This window comes from Hyla sarda, unplaced genomic scaffold (genome assembly GCF_029499605.1).
Source record: "Hyla sarda isolate aHylSar1 unplaced genomic scaffold, aHylSar1.hap1 scaffold_645, whole genome shotgun sequence".
NCBI lineage: Eukaryota > Metazoa > Chordata > Amphibia > Anura > Hylidae > Hyla > Hyla sarda.
The window spans coordinates 38376-61887 of NW_026610660.1; the positions used below are offsets into that span (position 1 = coordinate 38376).

At 50.0% G+C, this 23512-nt stretch overlaps 1 protein-coding gene across 1 annotated transcript in view; it reads left to right on the plus strand.

Annotated features, from left to right (window-relative positions):
- Nucleotides 1-4903: 4903 nt before the first annotated feature.
- Nucleotides 4904-23512, plus strand: part of LOC130342244 (fibroin heavy chain-like) — an 84190-nt gene continuing 65581 nt past the window's right edge. Inside the window, exons 1-3 of the mRNA XM_056554270.1 lie at nucleotides 4904-4961; nucleotides 11880-11936; nucleotides 18606-18659. Of these exons, the coding sequence (XP_056410245.1) occupies nucleotides 4910-4961; nucleotides 11880-11936; nucleotides 18606-18659 (163 nt within the window). The 5' untranslated portion in view covers nucleotides 4904-4909. The remainder of the gene's footprint in view (nucleotides 4962-11879; nucleotides 11937-18605; nucleotides 18660-23512) is intronic.

Consider the following 23512-nt stretch of genomic DNA (forward strand, 5'->3'; position numbering starts at 1 on the left):
GTATTGGTGTAGGGGTCCGCTCAGGATTGATGTAGGGGTCCGCTCAGTATTGGTGTAGGGGTCCGCTCAGGATTGGTGTAAAGGTCCGCTCAGTAATGGTGTAGGGGTCCGCTCAGTATTGGTGTAGGGGTCCGCTCAGGATTGTTGTAGGGGTCCGCTCAGTATTAGTGTAGGGGTCGGCTCAGTATTGGTGTAGGGGTCCGCTCAGGATTGGTGTAGGGGTCCGCTCAGTATTGGTGTAGGGGTCCTCTGTAGGGGTCCGCTTAGTATTGCGTAAGGGGTCCGCTCAGGATTGGTGTAGGGGTCCGCTCAGGATTGGTGTAGGGGTCCGCTCAGTATTGGTGTAGGGGTCCTCTGCAGGGGTCCGCTTAGTATTGCGTTAGGGGTCCGCTCAGGATTGGTGTAGGGGTCCGCTCAGGATTGGTGTAGGGTTCTGTTCAGTATTGGTGTTGGGGTCCGCTCAGTATTGGTGTAGGGGTCCGCTCTGTATTGATGTTGGGGTCCACTCAGTATTGGTGTAGGGGTCAGTTCAGGATTGGTGTAGTTTTCCGCTCAGTATTGGTGTAGGGGTCCGTTCTGTATTGTTGTAGGGGTCCGCTCAGTATTGTTGTAGGGGTCAACTCAGGATTGGTTTAGGGGTCCGCTCTGAATTGTTGTAAGGGTCCGCTCAGTATTGGTGTAGGGGTCCGCTCAGTATTGGTGTAGGGGTCCGCTCAGTATTGGTGTAGGGGTCCGCTCAGTATTGGTGTAGGGGTCCTCTGTAGGGGTCCGCTTAGTATTGCGTAAGGGGTCCGCTCAGGATTGGTGTAGGGTTCTGTTCAGTATTGGTGTAGGGGTCCGCTCAGGATTAGTGTAGGGGTAGGCTCAGTATTGGTGTAGGGGTCCGCTCAGTATTGGTGTAGGGGTCCGCTCAGGATTGGTGTAGGGGTCCGCTCAGGATTGGTGTAGGGGTCCGCTCAGGATTGGTGTAGGGGTCCGCTCAGGATTGGTGTAGGGGTCCGCTCAGGATTGGTGTAGGGGTCCGCTCAGGATTGGTGTAGGGGTCCACCCAGGATTGGGGTAAGGGTCCGCTCAGTATTGGTGTAGGGGTCCGCTCAGTATTGGTGTAGGGTTCCGCTCAGAATTGGTGTAAGGGTCCGCTCAGTATTGGTGTAGGGGTCCGCTCAGGATTGGTGTAGGGGTCCGCTCAGGATTGGTGTAGGGGTCCGCGCAGTATTGGTGTTGGGGTCCCTCAGGATTGGTGTAGGGGTCTGTTCTGTATTGATGTAGGGGTCCGCTCAGTATTGGTGTAGGGGTCCGCTCAGAATTGGTGTAGGGGTCCGCTCAGGATTGGTGTAGGGGTCCGCTCAGGATTGGTGTAGGGGTCCACTCAGGATTGGTGTAGGGGTCCGCTCTGTATTGGTGTAGGGGTCCGCTCTGTATTGGTGTAGGGGTCCGCTCAGGATTGATGTAGGGGTCCGCTCAGTATTGGTGTAGGGGTCCGCTCAGGATTGGTGTAAAGGTCCGCTCAGTAATGGTGTAGGGGTCCGCTCAGTATTGGTGTAGGGGTCCGCTCAGGATTGTTGTAGGGGTCCGCTCAGTATTAGTGTAGGGGTCGGCTCAGTATTGGTGTAGGGGTCCGCTCAGGATTGGTGTAGGGGTCCGCTCAGTATTGGTGTAGGGGTCCTCTGTAGGGGTCCGCTTAGTATTGCGTAAGGGGTCCACTCAGGATTGGTGTAGGGGTCCGCTCAGGATTAGTGTAGGGGTCGGCTCAGTATTGGTGTAGGGGTCCTCTGCAGGGGTCCGCTTAGTATTGCGTTAGGGGTCCGCTCAGGATTGGTGTAGGGGTCCGCTCAGGATTGGTGTAGGGTTCTGTTCAGTATTGGTGTAGGGGTCCGCTCAGGATCGGTGTAGGGGTCCGCTCAGTATCGGTGTAGGGGTCCGCTCAGGATTAGTGTAGGGGTCCGCTCAGTATTGGTGTAGGGGTCCGCTCAGTATTGGTGTAGGGGTCGGCTCAGTATTGGTGTAGGGGTCCGCTCAGTATTGGTGTAGGGGTCCGCTCAGAATCGGTGTAGGGGTCCGCTCAGTATCGGTGTAGGGGTCCGCTCAGGATCAGTGTAGGGGTCCGCTCAGTATTGGTGTAGGGGTCGGCTCAGTATTGGTGTAGGGGTCGGCTCAGTATTGGTGTAGGGGTCGGCTCAGTATTGGTGTAGGGGTCCGCTCAGTATTGGTGTAGGGGTCCGCTCAGTATTGGTGTAGGGGTCGGCTCAGTATTGGTGTAGGGGTCGGCTCAGTATTGGTGTAGGGGTCCGCTCAGTATTGGTGTAGGGGTCCGCTCAGTATTGGTGTAGGGGTCGGCTCAGTATTGGTGTAGGGGTCGGCTCAGTATTGGTGTAGGGGTCCGCTCAGTATTGGTGTAGGGGTCCGCTCAGTATTGGTGTAGGGGTCGGCTCAGTATTGGTGTAGGGGTCGGCTCAGTATTGGTGTAGGGGTCCGCTCAGTATTGGTGTAGGGGTCCGCTCAGGATTGGTGTAGAGTCCGCTCAGTATTGGTGTAGGGGTCCTCTGCAGGGGTCCGCTTAGTATTGCGTAAGGGGTCAGCTCAGGATTGGTGTAGGGGTCCCCTCAGGATTGGTGTAGGGGTCCGCTCAGGATTGGTGTAGGGGTCCGCTCAGGATTGGTGTAGGGGTCCGCTCAGGATTGGTGTAGGGGTCCGCTCAGGATTGGTGTAGGGGTCCGCTCAGGATTGGTGTAGGGGTCCGCTCAGGATTGGTGTAGGGGTCCGCTCAGGATTGGTGTAGGGGTCCGCTCAGGATTGGTGTAGGGGTCCGCTCAGGATTGGTGTAGGGGTCCGCTCAGGATTGGTGTAGGGGTCCGCTCAGTATTTGTGTAGGGGTCCGCTCAGGATTGGTGTAGGGGTCCGCTCAGTATTTGTGTAGGGGTCCGCTCAGGATTGGTGTAGGGGTCCGCTCAGGATTGGTGTAGGGGTCCGCTCAGTATTGGTGTAGGGGTCCGCTCAGGATTGGTGTAGGGGTCCGCTCAGGATTGGTGTAGGGGTCCGCTCAGGATTGGTGTAGGGGTCCGCTCAGTTTTGGTGTAGGGGTCCGCTCAGGATTGGTGTAGGGGTCCGCTCAGGATTGGTGTAGGGGTCGGCTCAGTATTGGTGTAGGGGTCGGCTCAGTATTGGTGTAGGGGTCCGCTCAGGATTGGTGTAGGGGTCCGCTCAGGATTGGTGTAGGGGTCCGCTCAGGATTGGTGTAGGGGTCTGTTCTGTATTGGTGTAGGGGTCCGCTCAGGATTGGTGTAGGGGTCCGCTCAGGATTGGTGTAGGGGTCTGCTCAGTATTGGTGTAGGGGTCCGCTCAGTATTGATGTAGGGGTCCGCTCAGGATTGGTGTAGGGGTCCGCTCAGGATTGGTGTAGGGGTCCGCTCAGGATTGGTGTAGGGGTCCGCTCAGGATTGGTGTAGGGGTCCGCTCAGGATTGGTGTAGGGGTCCGCTCAGGATTGGTGAAGGGGTCCGCTCAGGATTGGTGTAGGGGTCCGCTCAGGATTGGTGTAGGGGTCCGCTCAGGATTGGTGTAGGGGTCCGCTCAGTATTGGTGTAGGGGTCCGCTCAGTATTGGTGTAGGGGTCTGCTCAGTATTGGTGTAGGGGTCCGCTCAGGATTGGTGTAGGGGTCCGCTCAGGATTGGTGTAGGGGTCCGCTCAGGATTGGTGTAGGGGTCCGCTCAGGATTGGTGTAGGGGTCCGCTCAGGATTAATCTAGGTGTCCGCTCAGGATTGGTTTAGTGGTCTGTTCTGTATTGGTGGGGGTGATTTTGGGTGGGAGGAGTAGTTCTGTTCTGTATTGGTGTAGGGGTCCGCTCAGGATTGGTGTAGGGGTCCGCTCAGGATTGGTGTAGGGGTCCGCTCAGGATTGGTGTAGGGGTCCGCTCAGTATTGGTGTAGGGGTCCGCTCAGTATTGGTGTAGGGGTCCGCTCAGTATTAGTGTAGGGGTCCGCTCAGGATTGGTGTAGGGGTCCGCTCAGGATTGGTGTAGGGGTCCGCTCAGGATTGGTGTAGGGGTCCGCTCAGGATTGGTGTAGGGGTCCGCTCAGGATTAATCTAGGTGTCCGCTCAGGATTGGTTTAGTGGTCTGTTCTGTATTGGTGGGGGTGATTTTGGGTGGGAGGAGTAGTTCTGTTCTGTATTGGTGTAGGGGTCCGCTCAGGATTGGTGTAGGGGTCCGCTCAGTATTGGTGTAGGGGTCTGCTCAGGATTGATGTAGGGGGTCCGCTCAGGATTGGTGTAGGGGTCCGCTCAGGATTGGTGTAGGGGTCCGCTCAGGATTGGTGTAGGGGTCCGCTCAGGATTGGTGTAGGGGTCCGCTCAGGATTGGTGTAGGGGTCCGCTCAGGATTGGTGTAGGGGTCCGCTCAGGATTGGTGTAGGGGTCCGCTCAGGATTGGTGAAGGGGTCCGCTCAGGATTGGTGTAGGGGTCCGCTCAGGATTGGTGTAGGGGTCCGCTCAGGATTGGTGTAGGGGTCCGCTCAGGATTGGTGTAGGGGTCCGCTCAGTATTGGTGTAGGGGTCCGCTCAGTATTGGTGTAGGGGTCCGCTCAGTATTGGTGTAGGGGTCCGCTCAGTATTGGTGTAGGGGTCCGCTCAGGATTGGTGTAGGGGTCCGCTCAGGATTGGTGTAGGGGTCCGCTCAGGATTGGTGTAGGGGTCCGCTCAGGATTGGTGTAGGGGTCCGCTCAGGATTAATCTAGGTGTCCGCTCAGGATTGGTTTAGTGGTCTGTTCTGTATTGGTGGGGGTGATTTTGGGTGGGAGGAGTAGTTGTGGAGTGTAGAGGGGATGTCTCGGGGGGCCGGCCCAGGGGTCTGTATATATATAATGCTGTTCGCTCCCTGTACTGTCTCGGTTCTGCTGCTGTATCCAGTGCACCATGTTTGGGGTGATCCTGTTCTTGTGTTTGGTCGGGTGCAGTCTACAGGGAGGTGAGTACCCTCTACCATATGTCTTCCCCCTGAGATTGGACCATAGGGGGCACTGTGCGGGATGATTGTTGGGGTTTAGCGTAATAGTTGATGGGGTTCTTCTTATGTGGGGTCTCTGTACTGGTTGATTTTTTGGGGTCACTATTAGGGTGACTGTGCTTGGACTGGGGTCACTATGCTGGGGGATTGCTCCGGATGTTTTTTGATCCCTATATCAGTGAATGATTATGTTGGGTCACCCCCCCCCCTGCCCCTCATGGCTGACACAGTGATCAGGAATGTATCATGGAGGTTACACCTCGCACCTTAATGACAGATCAGGATGGGGGAGAGAAGGAGCCCACGAGACCGCAGGAGGGATGGAGAGAGGGGCTGCTGGGATCTGTTGTTCCACCAGACACCGAGCGGGAGAATAAATGATGATAACAAGATAAATGTACTGATCCTGTACTGATCCCTCCACCAGACCCCACTATAACTATAACCTTACTGATCCTGTACTGATCCCTACACCAGACCCCACTACAACTATAACCTTACTGACCCTATACTGATCCCTACACCAGACCCCACTATAACTATAACCTTTCTGATCCTGTACTGATCTCTACACCAGACCCCACTATAACTATAACCTTACTGATCCTGTACTGATCCCTACACCGGACCCCACTATAACTATAACCTTACTGATCCTATACTGATCCCTACACCAGACCCCACTATAACTATAACCTTACTGATCCTGTACTGATCCCTACACTAGACCCCACTATAACTATAACCTTACTGATCCTGTACTGATCCCTACACCAGACCCCACTATAACTATAACCTTACTGATCCTGTATTGATCCCTCCACCAGACCCCACTATAACTATAACCTTACTGATCCTTAACTGATCTCTACACCAGACCCCACTATAACTATAACCTTACTGATCCCTACACCAGACCCCACTATAACTATAACCTTACTGATCCCTACACCAGACCCCACTATAACTATAACCTTACTGATCCTGATCCCTACACCAGACCCCACTATAACAATAACCTTACTGATCCCTACACCAGACCCCACTATAACTATAACCTTACTGATCCTGTATTGATCCCTACACCAGACCCCACTATAACTATAACCTTACTGATCCCTACACCAGACCCCACTATAACTATAACCTTACTGATCCTGTACTGATCCCTACACTAGATCCCACTATAACTATAACCTTACTGATCCTGTACTGATCCCTACACCAGACCCCACTATAACTATAACCTTACTGATCCTGTACTGATCCCTACACCAGACCCCACTATAACTATAACCTTACTGATCCTATACTGATCCCTACACCAGACCTCACTATAACTATAACCTTAATGATCCTGTACTGATCCCTACACCAGACCCCACTATAAATATAACCTTACTGACCCTGTACTGATCCCTACACCAGACCCCACTATAACTATAACCTTACTGATCATATACTGATCTCTACACCAGACCCCACTATAACTATAACCTTACTGATCCTATACTGATCCCTACACCAGACCCCACCATAACAATAACCTTACTGATCCTGTACTGATCTCTACACCAGACCCCACTATAACTATAACCTTACTGATCCTGTACTGATCCCTACACCAGACCCCACTATAACTATAACCTTACTGATCCTATACTGATCCCTACACCAGACCCCACTATAACTATAACCTTACTGATCCTGTACTGATCCCTACACTAGACCCCACTATAACTATAACCTTACTGATCCTGTACTGATCCCTACACCAGACCCCACTATAACTATAACCTTACTGATCCTATACTGATCCCTACACCAGACCCCACTATAACTATAACCTTACTGATCCTATACTGATCCCTACACCAGACCCCACTATAACTATAACCTTACTGATCCTGTACTGATCCCTACACCAGACCCCATTACAACTATAACCTTGCTGATCCTGTACTGATCCCTACACTAGACCCCACTATAACTATAACCTTACTGATCCTGTACTGATCCCTACACCAGACCCCACTATAACCTCACTGATCCTGTACTGATCCCTACACCAGACCCCACTATAACTATAACCTTACTGATCCTGTACTGATCCCTCCACCAGACCCCACTATAACCTTACTGATCCTGTACTGATCCCTACACTAGACCCCATTATAACTATAACCTCACTGATCCTGTACTGATCTCTACACCAGACCCGACTATAACTATAACCTTACTGATCCTGTACTGATCCCTACACCAGACCCCACTATAACTATAACCTTACTGATCCTGTACTGATCCCTCCACCAGACCCCACTGTAACTATAACCTTACTGATCCTGTACTGATCACTACACCAGACCCCACTATAACTATAACCTTACTGATCCTGTACTGATCCCTACACTAGACCCCACTATAACTATAACCTTACTGATCCTGTACTGATCCCTCCACCAGACCCCACTATAACTATAACCTTACTGATCCTGTACTGATCCCTACACCAGACCCCACTATAACTATAACCTTACTGACCCTATACTGATCCCTACACCAGACCCCACTATAACTATAACCTTACTGATCCTGTACTGATCCCTACACTAGACCCCATTATAACTATAACCTTACTGATCCTGTACTGATCCCTACACCAGACCCGACTATAACTATAACCTCACTGATCCTGTACTGATCCCTACACCAGACCCGACTATAACTATAACCTTACTGATCCTGTACTGATCCCTACACCAGACCCCACTATAACTATAACCTTACTGATCCTGTACTGATCCCTCCACCAGACCCCACTGTAACTATAACCTTACTGATCCTGTACTGATCCCTACACCAGACCCCACTATAACTATAACCTTACTGATCCTGTACTGATCCCTACACTAGACCCCACTATAACTATAACCTTACTGATCCTGTACTGATCCCTACACCAGACCCCACAATAACTATAACATTACTGATCCTGTACTGATCCCTACACCAGACCCCACTATAACTATAACATTACTGATCCTGTACTGATCCCTACACCAGACCCCACTATAACTTACTGATCCTGTACTGATCCCTACACCAGACCCCACTATTACTATAACCTTACTGATCCTGTACTGATCCCTACACCAGACCCCACTATAACTATAACATTACTGATCCTGTACTGATCCCTACACCAGACCCCACTATAACTTACTGATCCTGTACTGATCTCTACACCAGACCCCACTATAAATATAATCTTACTGATCCTGTACTGATCCCTAAACCAGACCCCATTATAACTATAACCTTACTGATCCTGTACTGATCCCTACACCAGACCCCACTATTACTATAACCTTACTGATCCTGTACTGATCCCTACACTAGACCCCACTATAACTATAACCTTACTGATCCTGTACTGATTCCTACACCAGACCCCACTATAACTGTAACCTTACTGATCCTGATCCCTACACCAGACCCCACTATAACTATAACCTTACTGATCCTGTACTGATCCCTACACCAGACCCCACTATAACTATAACCTTACTGATCCTGTACTGATCTCTACACCAGACCCCACTATAACTATAACCTTACTGATCCTGTACTGATCCCTACACCAGACCCCACTATAACTATAACCTTACTGATCCTGTACTGATCCCTACACTAGACCCCATTATAACTATAACCTTACTGATCCTGTACTGATCCCTACACCAGACCCCACTATAACAATAACCTTACTGATCCTGTACTGATCCCTACACCAGACCCCACTATAACTATAACCTTACTGATCCTGTACTGATCTCTACACCAGACCCCACTATAACTTTAACCTTACTGATCCTGTACTGATCCCTACACCAGACCCCATTATAACTATAACCTTACTGATCCTGTACTGATCTCTACACCAGACCCCACTATAACTATAACCTTACTGATCCTGTACTGATCCCTACACCAGACCCCACTATAACTATAACCTTACTGATCCTATACTGATCCCTACACCAGACCCCACTATAACTATAACCTTACTGATCATATACTGATCTCTACACCAGACCCCACTATAACTATAACCTCACTGATCCTGTACTGATCTCTACACCAGACCCCACTATAACTATAACCTTACTGATCCTGTACTGATCCCTACACCAGACCCCACTATAACTATAACCTTACTGATCCTGTACTGATCCCTACACCAGACCCCACTATAACTATAACCTTACCGATCCTGTACTGATCCCTACACCAGACCCCACTATAACTATAACATTACTGATCCTGTACTGATCCCTACACCAGACCCAACTATAACTATAACCTTACTGATCCTATACTGATCCCTACACCAGACCCCACTGTAACTATAACCTTACTGCTCCTGTACTGATCACTACACCAGACCCCACAATAACTATAACCTTACTGATCCCTACACCAGACCCCACTATAACTATAACCTTACTGATCCTGTACTGATCCCTACACCAGACCCCACTATAACTATAACCTTACTGATCTCTACACCAGACCCCACTATAAATATAACCTTACTGATCCTGTACTGATCCCTACACCAGACCCCACTATAACTATAACCTTACTGATCCTGTACTGATCCCTACACCAGACCCCACTATAACTATAACCTTACTGATCCTGTACTGATCTCTACACCAGACCCCACTATAACTATAACCTTACTGATCCTGTACTGATCCCTACACCAGACCCCACTATAACTATAACCTTACTGATCCTGTACTGATCCCTACACCAGACCCCACTATAACTATAACCTTACTGATCCTGTACTGATCTCTACACCAGACCCCACTATAACTATAACCTTACTGATCCTGTACTGATCCCTACACCAGACCCCATTATAACTATAACCTTACTGATCCTGTACTGATCTCTACACCAGACCCCACTATAACTATAACCTTACTGATCCTGTACTGATCCCTACACCAGACCCCACTATAACTATAACCTTACTGATCCTATACTGATCCCTACACCAGACCCCACTATAACTATAACCTTATTGATCATATACTGATCTCTACACCAGACCCCACTATAACTATAACCTTACTGATCCTGTACTGATCTCTACACCAGACCCCACTATAACTATAACCTTACTGATCCTGTACTGATCCCTCCACCAGACCCCACTATAACTATAACCTTACTGATCCTGTACTGATCCCTACACCAGACCCCACTACAACTATAACCTTACTGATCATGTACTGATCCCTACATCAGACCCCACTATAACTATAACCTTACTGATCCTGTACTGCTCCCTACACTAGACCCCACTATAACTATAACCTTACTGATCCTGTACTGATCTCTACACCAGACCCCACTATAACTATAACCTTACTGATCCTGTACTGATCCCTCCACCAGACCCCACTATAACTATAACGTTACTGATCCTGTACTGATCCCTACACTAGACCCCACTATAACTATAACCTTACTGATCCTGTACTGATCCCTACACCAGACCCCACTATAACTATAACCTTACTGCTCCTGTACTGATCCCTACACTAGACCCCACTATAACTATAACCTTACTGATCCTGTACTGATCCCTACACCGGACCCCACTATAACTATAACCTTACTGATCCTATACTGATCCCTACACCAGACCCCACTATAACTATAACCTTACTGATCCTGTACTGATCCCTACACCAGACCCCACTATAACTATAAATTTACTGCTCCTGTACTGATCCCTACACCAGATCCCACTATAACTATAACCTTACTGACCCTATACTGATCCCTACACCTGACCCCACTATAACTATAACCTTACTGATCCTGTACTGATCACTACACCAGACCCCACTATAACTATAACCTTACTGATCCTGTACTGATCCCTACACCAGACCCCACTGTAACTATAACCTTACTGATCCTGTACTGATCCCTACACCAGACCCCACTATAACTATAACCTTACTGATCCTATACTGATCCCTACAACGGACCCCACTATAACTATAACCTTACTGACCCTATACTGATCCCTACACCTGACCCCACTATAACTATAACCTTACTGATCCTGTACTGATCCCTACACCAGACCCCACTATAACTATAACCTTACTGATCCTGTACTGATCCCTACACCAGACCCCACTGTAACTATAACCTTACTGATCCTGTACTGATCCCTACACCAGACCCCACTATAACTATAACCTTACTGATCCTATACTGATCCCTACAACGGACCCCACTATAACTATAACCTTACTGATCCTGTACTGATCCCTACACTAGATCCCACTATAACTATAACCTTACTGATCCTATACTGATCCCTACAACGGACCCCACTATAACTATAACCTTACTGCTCCTGTACTGATCCCTACACCAGACCCCACTATAACTATAACCTTACTGATCCTATACTGATCCCTACACCAGACCCCACTGTAACTATAACCTTACTGCTCCTGTACTGATCCCTACATCAGACCCCACTATAACTATAACCTTACTGATCCTGTACTGATCCCTACACCAGACCCCACTATAACTATAACCTTACTGATCCTATACTGATCCCTACACCGGACCACACTATAACTATAACCTTACTGATCCTATACTGACCCCTACACCAGACCCCACTATAACTATAACCTTATGGCGGTCCCCACACGTACTCGGTCTATACGTGGACAACGCTACTGAATGTGTAGCAGTGCAGTCATGTGTACATTATAAAAGCCACATTAGTATTGAGTCCTGTTCACATTTAGGTTTTGTGTTTCCCAGGGGTAAAGCCGCAGAGCGGAGAAGCGAGTCCTCTGTACCAGCCGGAATACGTCCGAGGTAAGTCACCCTCCCCAACCTCCGCCATAGCCTAATAGGTCAGCAGCTGAAGACCCCGACACTTCTCATATACATTAGAGACATAGTGAAAAGTCACCAATATATCTGACTGACGCGCATTCATTACCCCAACTGACACCCATATATCACTCCAACTGACACCCATATATCACTCCAACTGACACCCATATATCACTCCGACTGACACCCATATATCACTCCGACTGACACCCATATATCACTCCGACTGACACCCATATATCACTCCGACTGACACCCATATATCACTCCGACTGACACCCATATATCACTCCGACTGACACCCATATATCACTCCGACTGACACCCATATATCACTCCAACTGACACCCATATATCACTCCGACTGACACCCATATATCACTCCGACTGACACCCATATATCACTCCGACTGACACCCATATATCACTCCGACTGACACCCATATATCACTCCGACTGACACCCATATATCACTCCGACTGACACCCATATATGACCCCAACTAACACCCATATATATCACTTCAACTGACACCCATATATCACTCCAACTGACACCCATATATCACTCCGACTGACACCCATATATCACTCCAACTGACACCCATATATCACTCCGACTGACACCCATATATCACTCCGACTGACACCCATATATCACTCCGACTGACACCCATATATCACTCCAATTGACACCCATATATCACTCCGACTGACACCCATATATCACTCCGACTGACACCCATATATGACCCCAACTAACACCCATATATATCACTCCAACTGACACCCATATATCACTCCAACTGACACCCATATAGCACTCCAACTGACACCCATATATCACTCCGACTGACACCCATATATCACTCCGACTGACACCCATATATCACTCCGACTGACACCCATATATCACTCCGACTGACACCCATATATCACTCCGACTGACACCCATATATCACTCCGACTGACACCCATATATGACCCCAACTAACACCCATATATATCACTCCAACTGACACCCATATATCACTCCAACTGACACCCATATAGCACTCCAACTCACACCCATATATCACTCCAACTGACACCCATATATCACTCCGACTGACACCCATATATCACTCCTACTGACACCCATATATCACTCCGACTGACACCCATATATCACTCCGACTGACACCCATATATCACTCCGACTGACACCCATATATGACCCCAACTAACACCCATATATCTCACCCAGCTGACACCCATATATTACTCCGACTGACACCCATATATCACTCCTACTGACACCCATATATGACCCCAACTAACACCCATATATCTCACCCAGCTGACACCCATACATCACCCCCAACTGACACCCATATATCATCCCCAACAACACCCCCAACACCCATACAAAACCCCTGACACCCATACAACACCCCCGACTGACACCCAGACATCACCTCCAACTGACACCCATACTTCACTCCTGACTGACACCCATATATCACCTCCAACTGACACCCATACATCACTCCTGACTGACACCCATAATTCACACCCGACTGACACTCATACATCACCCCTGACTGACGTCCATACATCACTCCCACTAATACCCATAGATCACCCTCGACTGACACCATACATCCCGCCGACAGACACCCATACATCACCCCGACTGACACCCATATATCACCCCCGACTGACACCAATACATCACCTTCCACTGACACCCTTACATCGCCCCAACTTACACCCATATATCACCCCCAACTGACACCCTTACATCACCCCAACTTAGACCCATACATCACTCCTTATTAACACCCATATATCCCCCCCTGACTGACACTCATACATCACCCCTTACTGACACCCATACATCACCCCTTACTGACACCCATACATCACTCCTGACTGACGTCCATACATCACCCCCGACTGACACCCATATATCACTCCGACTGACACCCATACATCACTCCTGACTGACGTCCATACATCACCCCCGACTGACACCCATATATCACCCCCGACTGACACCCATACATCACTCCTGACTGAAGCCATACCTCACCCCTGACTGACACCCATACATCCCGGCGACAGACACCCATACATCACCCCCGACTGACACCCATACATCACCCCCGACTGACACCCATACATCACTCCTGACTGATGCCCATATATAACCCCGACTGACACCCATACATCACTCCTGACTGATGCCCATATATAACCCCAACTGACACCTCTATATTACCTTCCACTGACACCCTTACATCGCCCCAACTTACACCCATATATCACCCCCAACTGACACCCTTACATCACCCCAACTTAGACCCATACATCACTCCTTATTAACACCCATATATCCCCCCCTGACTGACACTCATACATCACCCCTTACTGACACCCATACATCACCCCTTACTGACACCCATACATCACTCCTGACTGACGTCCATACATCACCCCCGACTGACACCCATATATCACCCCCGACTGACACCCATACATCACTCCTGACTGAAGCCATACCTCACCCCTGACTGACACCCATACATCCCGGCGACAGACACCCATACATCACCCCCGACTGACACCCATACATCACCCCCGACTGACACCCATACATCACTCCTGACTGATGCCCATATATAACCCCGACTGACACCCATACATCACTCCTGACTGATGCCCATATATAACCCCAACTGACACCTCTATATTACCTTCCACTGACACCCTTACATCGCCCCAACTTACACCCATATATCACCCCCAACTGACACCCTTACATCACCCCAACTTAGACCCATACATCACTCCTTATTAACACCCATATATCCCCCCCTGACTGACACTCATACATCACCCCTTACTGACACCCATACATCACCCCTTACTGACACCCATACATCACTCCTGACTGACGTCCATACATCACCCCCGACTGACACCCATATATCACTCCGACTGACACCCATACATCACTCCTGACTGACGTCCATACATCACCCCCGACTGACACCCATATATCACCCCCGACTGACACCCATACATCACTCCTGACTGAAGCCATACCTTACCCCTGACTGACACCCATACATCCCGGCGACAGACACCCATACATCACCCCCGACTGACACCCATACATCACCCCCGACTGACACCCATACATCACTCCTGACTGATGCCCATATATAACCCCGACTGACACCCATACATCACTCCTGACTGATGCCCATATATAACCCCGACTGACATCTCTATATCACCCCTGACTGACACCCATACATCACCCCCGACTTACACCAATACATTACCTCCGACTGACTACCATACATCCCTCCCGACTGACACTCCCTGACTTACACCCATACATCACCCCGACTGACACCCATACATCACCCTCGACTGACACCCTTTCATCGCCCCAACTTACACCCACATATCACCCCCGACTGACATTCATACATCAAAACCAACTGACACCCATACATTCCCCCGACTGACACCCATTCATCACTCCCGAGTGACACCCATACATCACCACGACTGACACCCATACATCACCCCAACTGACACCCATACATCACCCCGACTGACACCCATACATCACCCCGACTGACACCCATACATCTCCCCCGACTGACACCCATACATCTCCCCCGACTGACACCCATATATCACCCCCGACTGACACCCATATATCACCCCCAACTGACACCCATTCATCTGTCCCAACTGACACCCTTACATCACCTCCGACTGACACTCATACATCACTCCCAACTGACACCCGTTCATCACCCCGACTGACACCCATATATCACCCCCGACTGATGCCCATACATCACCCTGACTGACACCTATATATCACCCTCGACTGACACCTATATATCACTCCCGACTGACAGCCATATCTCACCCATACATCACCCCCGACTGACACCGATACATCATCCAACCCATATATTATCCCTGACTTACACCTATACATTACCTCCAACTGACTACCATGCATCCCTCCCGACTGACACCAATATATCACTCCGACTGACACCCATACATCAGACCTTAGTGACACCCATACGTTACCCTCAACCGACACCCATATATCAACCTCGACTGACACCCATACATCATCCCTGATTGACACCCATATATCACCCCCAACTGACACCCATACATCACCCTTCACTCACACCCTGGCAACACCCCTGACTGATAGCCATACATCACCCCTGACTGACACCCATACATCATCCCTGACACCTATATATCACCCCCGACTGACACCCATACATCACCCCCAACTGACACCGATACATCATCCACTGACTGACACCCATACATCACCCCCGACTTACACCAATACATCCCGGCGACAGACACCCATACATCACCCCCGACTGACACCCATACATCACCCCCGACTGACACCCATACATCACTCCTGACTGATGCCCATATATAACCCCGACTGACACCTCTATATCACCCCTGACTGACACCCATACATCACCCCTGACTTACACCCATACATCACCCCGACTGACACCCATACATCACCCTCGACTGACACCCTTTCATCGCCCCAACTTACACCCACATATCACCCCCGACTGACATTCATACATCAAAACCAACTGACACCCATACATTCCCCCGACTGACACCCATTCATCACTCCCGAGTGACACCCATACATCACCACGACTGACACCCATACATCACCCCAACTGACACCCATACATCACCCCGACTGACACCCATACATCACCCTGACTGACACCCATACATCACCCCGACTGACACCCATTCATCTCCCCCGACTGACACCCATATATCACCCCCGACTGACACCCATATATCACCCCCAACTGACACCCATTCATCTGTCCCAACTGACACCCTTACATCACCTCCGACTGACACTCATACATCACTCCCAACTGACACCCGTTCATCACCCCGACTGACACCCATATATCACCCCCGACTGATGCCCATACATCACCCTGACTGACACCTATATATCACCCTCGACTGACACCTATAATATCACTCCCGACTGACAGCCATATCTCACCCATACATCACCCCCGACTGACACCGATACATCATCCACTGACTGACACCCATATATTATCCCTGACTTACACCTATACATTACCTCCAACTGACTACCATGCATCCCTCCCGACTGACACCCATATATCACTCCGACTGACACCCATACATCAGACCTTAGTGACACCCATACGTTACCCTCAACCGACACCCATATATCAACCTCGACTGACACCCATACATCATCACTGATTGACACCCATATATCACCCCCAACTGACACCCATACATCACCCTTGACTCACACCCTGGCAACACCCCTGACTGATAGCCATACATCACCCCTGACTGACACCCATACATCAACCCTGACACCTATATATCACCCCCGACTGACACCCATACATCACCCCCAACTGACACCGATACATCATCCACTGACTGACACCCATACATCACCCCCGACTTACACCACTACATTACCTCCGACTGACTACCATACATCCCTCCCGACTGACACCCATATATCACTCCGACTGACACCCATACATCAGACCTCAGTAACACCCATACATCACCCTCGACTGACACCCATACATCATCCCTGACTGACACCCATATATCACCCCCAACTGACACCCATACATCACCCTCGACTGACACCCTGACAACGCCCCTGACTGACAGCCATACATCACCTCTGACTGACACCCATATATCATCCCTGACACCTATATATCACCCCCGATTGACACCCATACATCACCCCCAACTGACACCGATACATCATCCACTGACTGACACCCATACATCACCCCCGACTTACACCAATACATTACCCCGACTGACCCCCAAACATCCCCCGACTTACCCCTATATATCATCCCGACTGACATCCATACATCACCCCTTACTGACACCCATACATCACCCTCGACTGACACCCATATATTATCCCTGACTTACACCCAAATATCACCCTGACTGACACCCATACATCACCACCGACTGACACCCATATATTATCCCTGACTGACACCCAAGTATCACCCTGACTGACACCCTTACATCACTCCGCACTGATACCCATACATCACCCCCGACTGACACCCATATATCACTCCCGACTGACACCCGTACATTATTCCTGACTGACACCCATACATTATTCCTGACTGACACCCATATATCACTCCTGACTGACACCCATATATCACTCCTGACTGACACCCATATATCACTCCTGACTGACACCCATATATCACTCCCGACTGACACCCATACATTATTCCTGACTGACACCCATATATCACTCCCAACTGACACCCATACATCACCTCCGACTGACACTTATACATCACTATGACTGACACCTATATATCACCTCGACTGACACCCATACATCACCCCCAACTGACACCCATATATCACCTCAACTGACACCCATATATCACCCTGACTGACACCCATACATCACCCCCGAATGACACTCATACATCACCCCGAATGACACCTTTACCTCTAGCAGACTTGCTGCCATATGCTAAATTGTACTCAATTTCTTAAGGTGCAGGGTCCCAGCAACAAGGAGCTTTGGGTCCACTGGGAGCAAAGGCTGGAGGTAGGTGCAGGGGGGGGGACAGCTGACCCCCAGATCCCCAAAGCTTATTTTAGCCGATCCCTAAATACCGAGATGTGTACCCGCAGTCACCTCTTACAGTGTCTACCGAATGTACCCCATTACTGCGTGCACGCTGATTAATACCTGCATCGTAATAACTGCCTGTACCCCCATTACTGCCTTTATCAACATACTGCCTCCACCACCATTGCTGTCTGTATCTCCTAATGACTGCCTATATCCTACAGTGACTGCCTGTATTCCACAGTGATTGGGTGACTGTGTGTATTCACAGTGATTGCCTGCATGTGCCAGTGACTGCCTGTTTTCCCAGGTGACTGGCTGTTTCCCCCAGTGACTGCCTGCATCCCCCAGTGACAATCTGTGCCCCCCTTTGACTGCCTGTGTCCCCCAGTTACTGACTATATTCACCCGTGACTGTCTGTATCTCCCATTGACTGCCTGTTTTCCCCATTGACTGCCTGTTTTCCCCATTGACTGCCTGTATCCCCCAATGACTGCCTTTTTCATCAAGTGACTTCCTGTTTTCCCCAGTAACTGCCTGTTTTCCCCGGTGACTACCCGTTTCCCCGCAGGAACTTCCTGTTTCCCCAGGGACTGCCTTTGTCCCCCAGTGACTGCCTGTGTCTCTGCATGACTGCCTGTATCTCCCAGTGATTGCCTGTGCCCCCCAGTGACTGCCTGCATCTGCCAGTGACTGTCTGTTTCCCTAGGTGACTGGATGAATGCCTGTTTCCCCAAGTGACTGCCTGTTTTCCCCAGGGACTGTATGTTTCCCCCAGTGACTGTTTGTGTCCCCCAGTGACTGCCTATGTCCCCCAGTGACTGCCTTTGTCCCCCAGTGACTGCCTGTGTCCCCCAGTGACTGCCTGTGTCTTCCAGTGGCTGTTAGTGTCCCTCAGTGACTGCCTGTGTCTCCCAGTGACTGCCTGTGTCCTCCAGTGACTGCCTTTGTCCCCAGTGACTGACTGAATCTGCCAGTGACTGCCTGTTTTCCCAGGTGACTGGATGACTGCCTGTTTCTCCCAGTGACTGCATTTGTCCCCAGTGACTGACTGTGTCTCCGAGTGACTGCCTGTATCTGCCAGTGACTGCCTGTTTTCCCAGGTGACTGGCTGTTTCCCCCAGTGACTGCCTGCATCCCCCAGTGACAATCTGTGCCCCCCTTTGACTGCCTGTGTCCCCCAGTTACTGACTGTATTCACTCATGACTGTCTGTATCTCCCATTGACTGCCTGTTTTCCCCATTGACTGCCTGTATCCCCCAATGACTGACTTTTCCCCCAAGTGACTGCCTGTTTTCCCCGGTGACTGCCTGTTTTCCCCGGTGACTGCCTGTTTTCCCCGGTGACTGCCTGTTTCCCCGCAGGGACTTCCTGTTTCCCCAGGGAGTGCCTGTTTCCCCCAGTGACTGCCTGTGACCTCCAGTGACTGCTTGTGTCCCCCAGTGACTGCCTTTGTCCCCCCAGTGACTGCCTGTGTCTCTGCATGACTGCCTGTATCTCCCAGTGATTGCCTGTGCCCCCCAGTGACTGGATGAATTCCTGTTTCCCTAAGTGACTTCCTGTTTTCCCCAGTGACTGCCTGTTTCCCCCGGTGACTGCATGTTTCCCCAGTGACTGTTTGTGTCCAACAGTGACTGTTTGTGTCCAACAGTGACTGTTTGTGTCCAACAGTGACTGCTTTTGTCCCCCAGTGACTGCCTGTGTCTTCCAGTGACTGTTTGTGTCCCTCAGTGACTCCGTGTCTCCCAGTGACTGCCTGTGTCCCCCAGTGACTACTTGTGTCCTCCAGTGACTGCCTTTGTCCCCAGTGACTGACTGTGTCTCCCAGTGACTGCTTGTCCCCCCCAGTGACTGGCTGAATCTGCCAGTGACTGCCTGTTTTCCCAGGTGACTGGATGACTGCCTGTTTCCCCCAGTGACTGCCTGTATCCCCCAGTGACAACCTGTGCCCCATTTTCACTGCCTGTGTCCCCCAGTTACTGGCTGTATTCATTTGTGACTGTCTGTTTCCCCCCAGTGACTGCCTGTATCCCGAATTGACTGCCTGTTTTACCCAGTGACTGCCTGTATCCCGAATTGACTGCCTGTTTACCCCAGTGACTGCCTGTTTCCCCAAGTGACTTCCTGTTTCCCCAAGTGACTTCCTGTTTTCCCCAGTGACTGCCTGTTTTCCCCAGTGACTGCCTGTTTTCCCCAGGGACTGCCTGTTTTCCCCAGGGACTGCCTGTTTTCCCCAGGGACTGCCTGTTTTCCCTCCCCAGGAACTGCCTGTTTCCCCCAGGGAGTGCCTGTTTCCCCAGTGATAACCTGTGCCCTCCTTTGACTGCCTGTGCCCCCTATTTACTGACTGTATTCATCGGTGACTGTCTGTATCCCCAGTGACTGCCTGTTTTCCCCAGTGACTGCCTGTTTCCTCAAGTTACTGCCCGTTTCCCCCAGTGACTGCCTGTTTTCCCCAGTGACTTCCTGTTTCTTAGAGTTACTGCCTGTTTCCCCCCATGACTGTCTGTAAAGATGAGCGAATCGAAGCTGACAAATCCAAATTCATTAAGAATTTAATGAAAAATTTAATTTGCAACAAATGCAAATATCGCAATAAAATATCAATAATACTGCGGTCCAGGCTCCAGGGCGTCTAAAATGGCATTGCCACATGTCAGGACATGGGGCAAGGAATGCTGGGAAGGCAGGAACGACAGTAGGCGGGAAGGGAAGTAGGCGGGATGACCCTGAATCACATGCAGGATGCAGCCTATCAGCAGCCAGTCATCCCTGTGATGTCACAGCCCTATATAATTGGCAGCCATTTTGCAGCTCATCATATCATTCATTACACTGCAGAGAGATAGGATGGACATTGCTGTGTGTGTTACACAAAAAAAGCTCATTCCAGCAGCGTTTCACCTCCTAGTCACATCAGCGTTCTCGTGGACGGAGAGCAGTGTTTTTTTCACTAAAAAGGATTTTTGCTGCAGCATTAACCTCCCAGTCAGTGTCTTTGTTCCACAATAAATCATCTGCTGGTTATACTAGTCTGTAGAGGGTATAATATCCAGCAGTCCATTCCTAATAGTCTGTGACAGAGAGCAATTTTGGGTTTAGTACACAGCTTTTTTTTGTGCTGCAGCACTGTTGTGTACTGCTGGTGTTGTGCAAAAATAAGTTTTTTTAAGTGTACTATACCACATTTTTCTGCCCTCATATGTGCAAAACACATACCTACATCTAAGTAGTGTCCTATTTTGTGCCTGTTAATCTGTCAAGGGCCGAGATACTGTGAAAGGACAGCCAAAAGTAATGACTGGCTGGTGTTTTACTCCAATATGTTTTTTAAGCGTACTGTAGCGCATTTTTCTGCCCTCTTTGTTCCACAACAAATCATCAGCTGGTTATACTAGTCTGTAGACCGTATAATACATATCCAGCAGTCCATTCCTAATAGTCTGTGAGAGAGTTCAATTTTGGGTTAAGTACACAGCGACTGTGTACTGCTGGTGTTCTGCAAAAATACGTTTTTTTAAAGAGTACTGTAGCACATTTTCCTGCCCTCATCAGTGCATACTGCAAACGTACATCTAAGTGGTGTACTATTTTGTACCTGTTAATCTGTCCAGGGCTTACATTTTGTGAAAGGACAGCCAATAGTACTCACCTGCTGCTGTTCTAGACAAATACTGTTTTAAGCGTAGTGAAGCGTATTGTACTCCCCCACATATACGCACTAAGTATGTCAGGCAGAGAAGTGCCAGGACGTGCACAGAGGAGTGGCAGAGGCTTAAATACTTCAGGCAGAGGTTGAAGCAGGCGAGTGGCAGCAGGAGTCACAGCGAGAGGCCTGAGCTCCCGTTATCAGCCAGCGGTCGTGTCTCGACCAGCAACCCATCTGCCGTAGTCGATTGGCTAACACGCTCATCCACTTCGTCACAAGTGACATCTGACACCCCCAGTCAACAGTCCGTGGGTTCCTCAGACACAACCTTCAGTTGGCATGGCCCGGGAACAGTTCCTGTTCTCCCATTGCCTTTGTCCTATGCTGTTCCCTCTCCTAGAGAAGTATCTTATGCTGTGGGTTCAGCTCCACTATTTACTGAGGACAATCTAATAGAGGACAGTCAGCATCTAATGGGCAGCCAAGAAGGGGAGGAGACATGCGCCGCTTGCTCCACTAGGCGGGCAAGTAGTGATGCGGAGAGTGACGTGGGAGGCGGTGTTGCCAGGGTTCAGGGTCCTGAAGCAGACACTGTTCGGGAACCTGAGGAGGACATCAGTGACGTGCACACACCTGTTGATGATGATGAAGCCGATCGCAATTGGGAGCCGGGTGCAGAAGGGGCTTCATCATCATCAGGAGAAGAGAGTTGCAGGTCGCCCGTGAGGCAGCAAGGCGGTAGCACGGTTGGCAGTCAGCGTGGTGGCAGTAGTGGAAATTCAGGAGCCAAACGTGCCCGGGGGAGACCACCTGCTTCGCGGCAGCCTACCTTTCCGGGAGGTAGTGGAACAGGGGTTCCTGGAGATGGCGCCAGTAGCAGTCAATTAGTGCGGACTGCGGGTGGGAAAATCAGCTACTCGGCAGTGTGGAAGTTTTTCATAAGGCATCTGGAGGAGGTTCACGTAGCCACATGCAAGATATGTCGGTAGAAGGTGAAGCGTGGCCGGGTCCCAATGTTGGCACCATGGCCCTGCGTCAACACATGCTTCGCCACCATAAAGCGGCCTGGGAGAACCGTGGCTCCGATGTAGTGGTCCAGCCTGCTGCATCACCCAGTGGCCATCCGCTCCCTCCTTCATCCAGCCAAGGCTCCACCACCTCATCCGAAGGGAGCATTG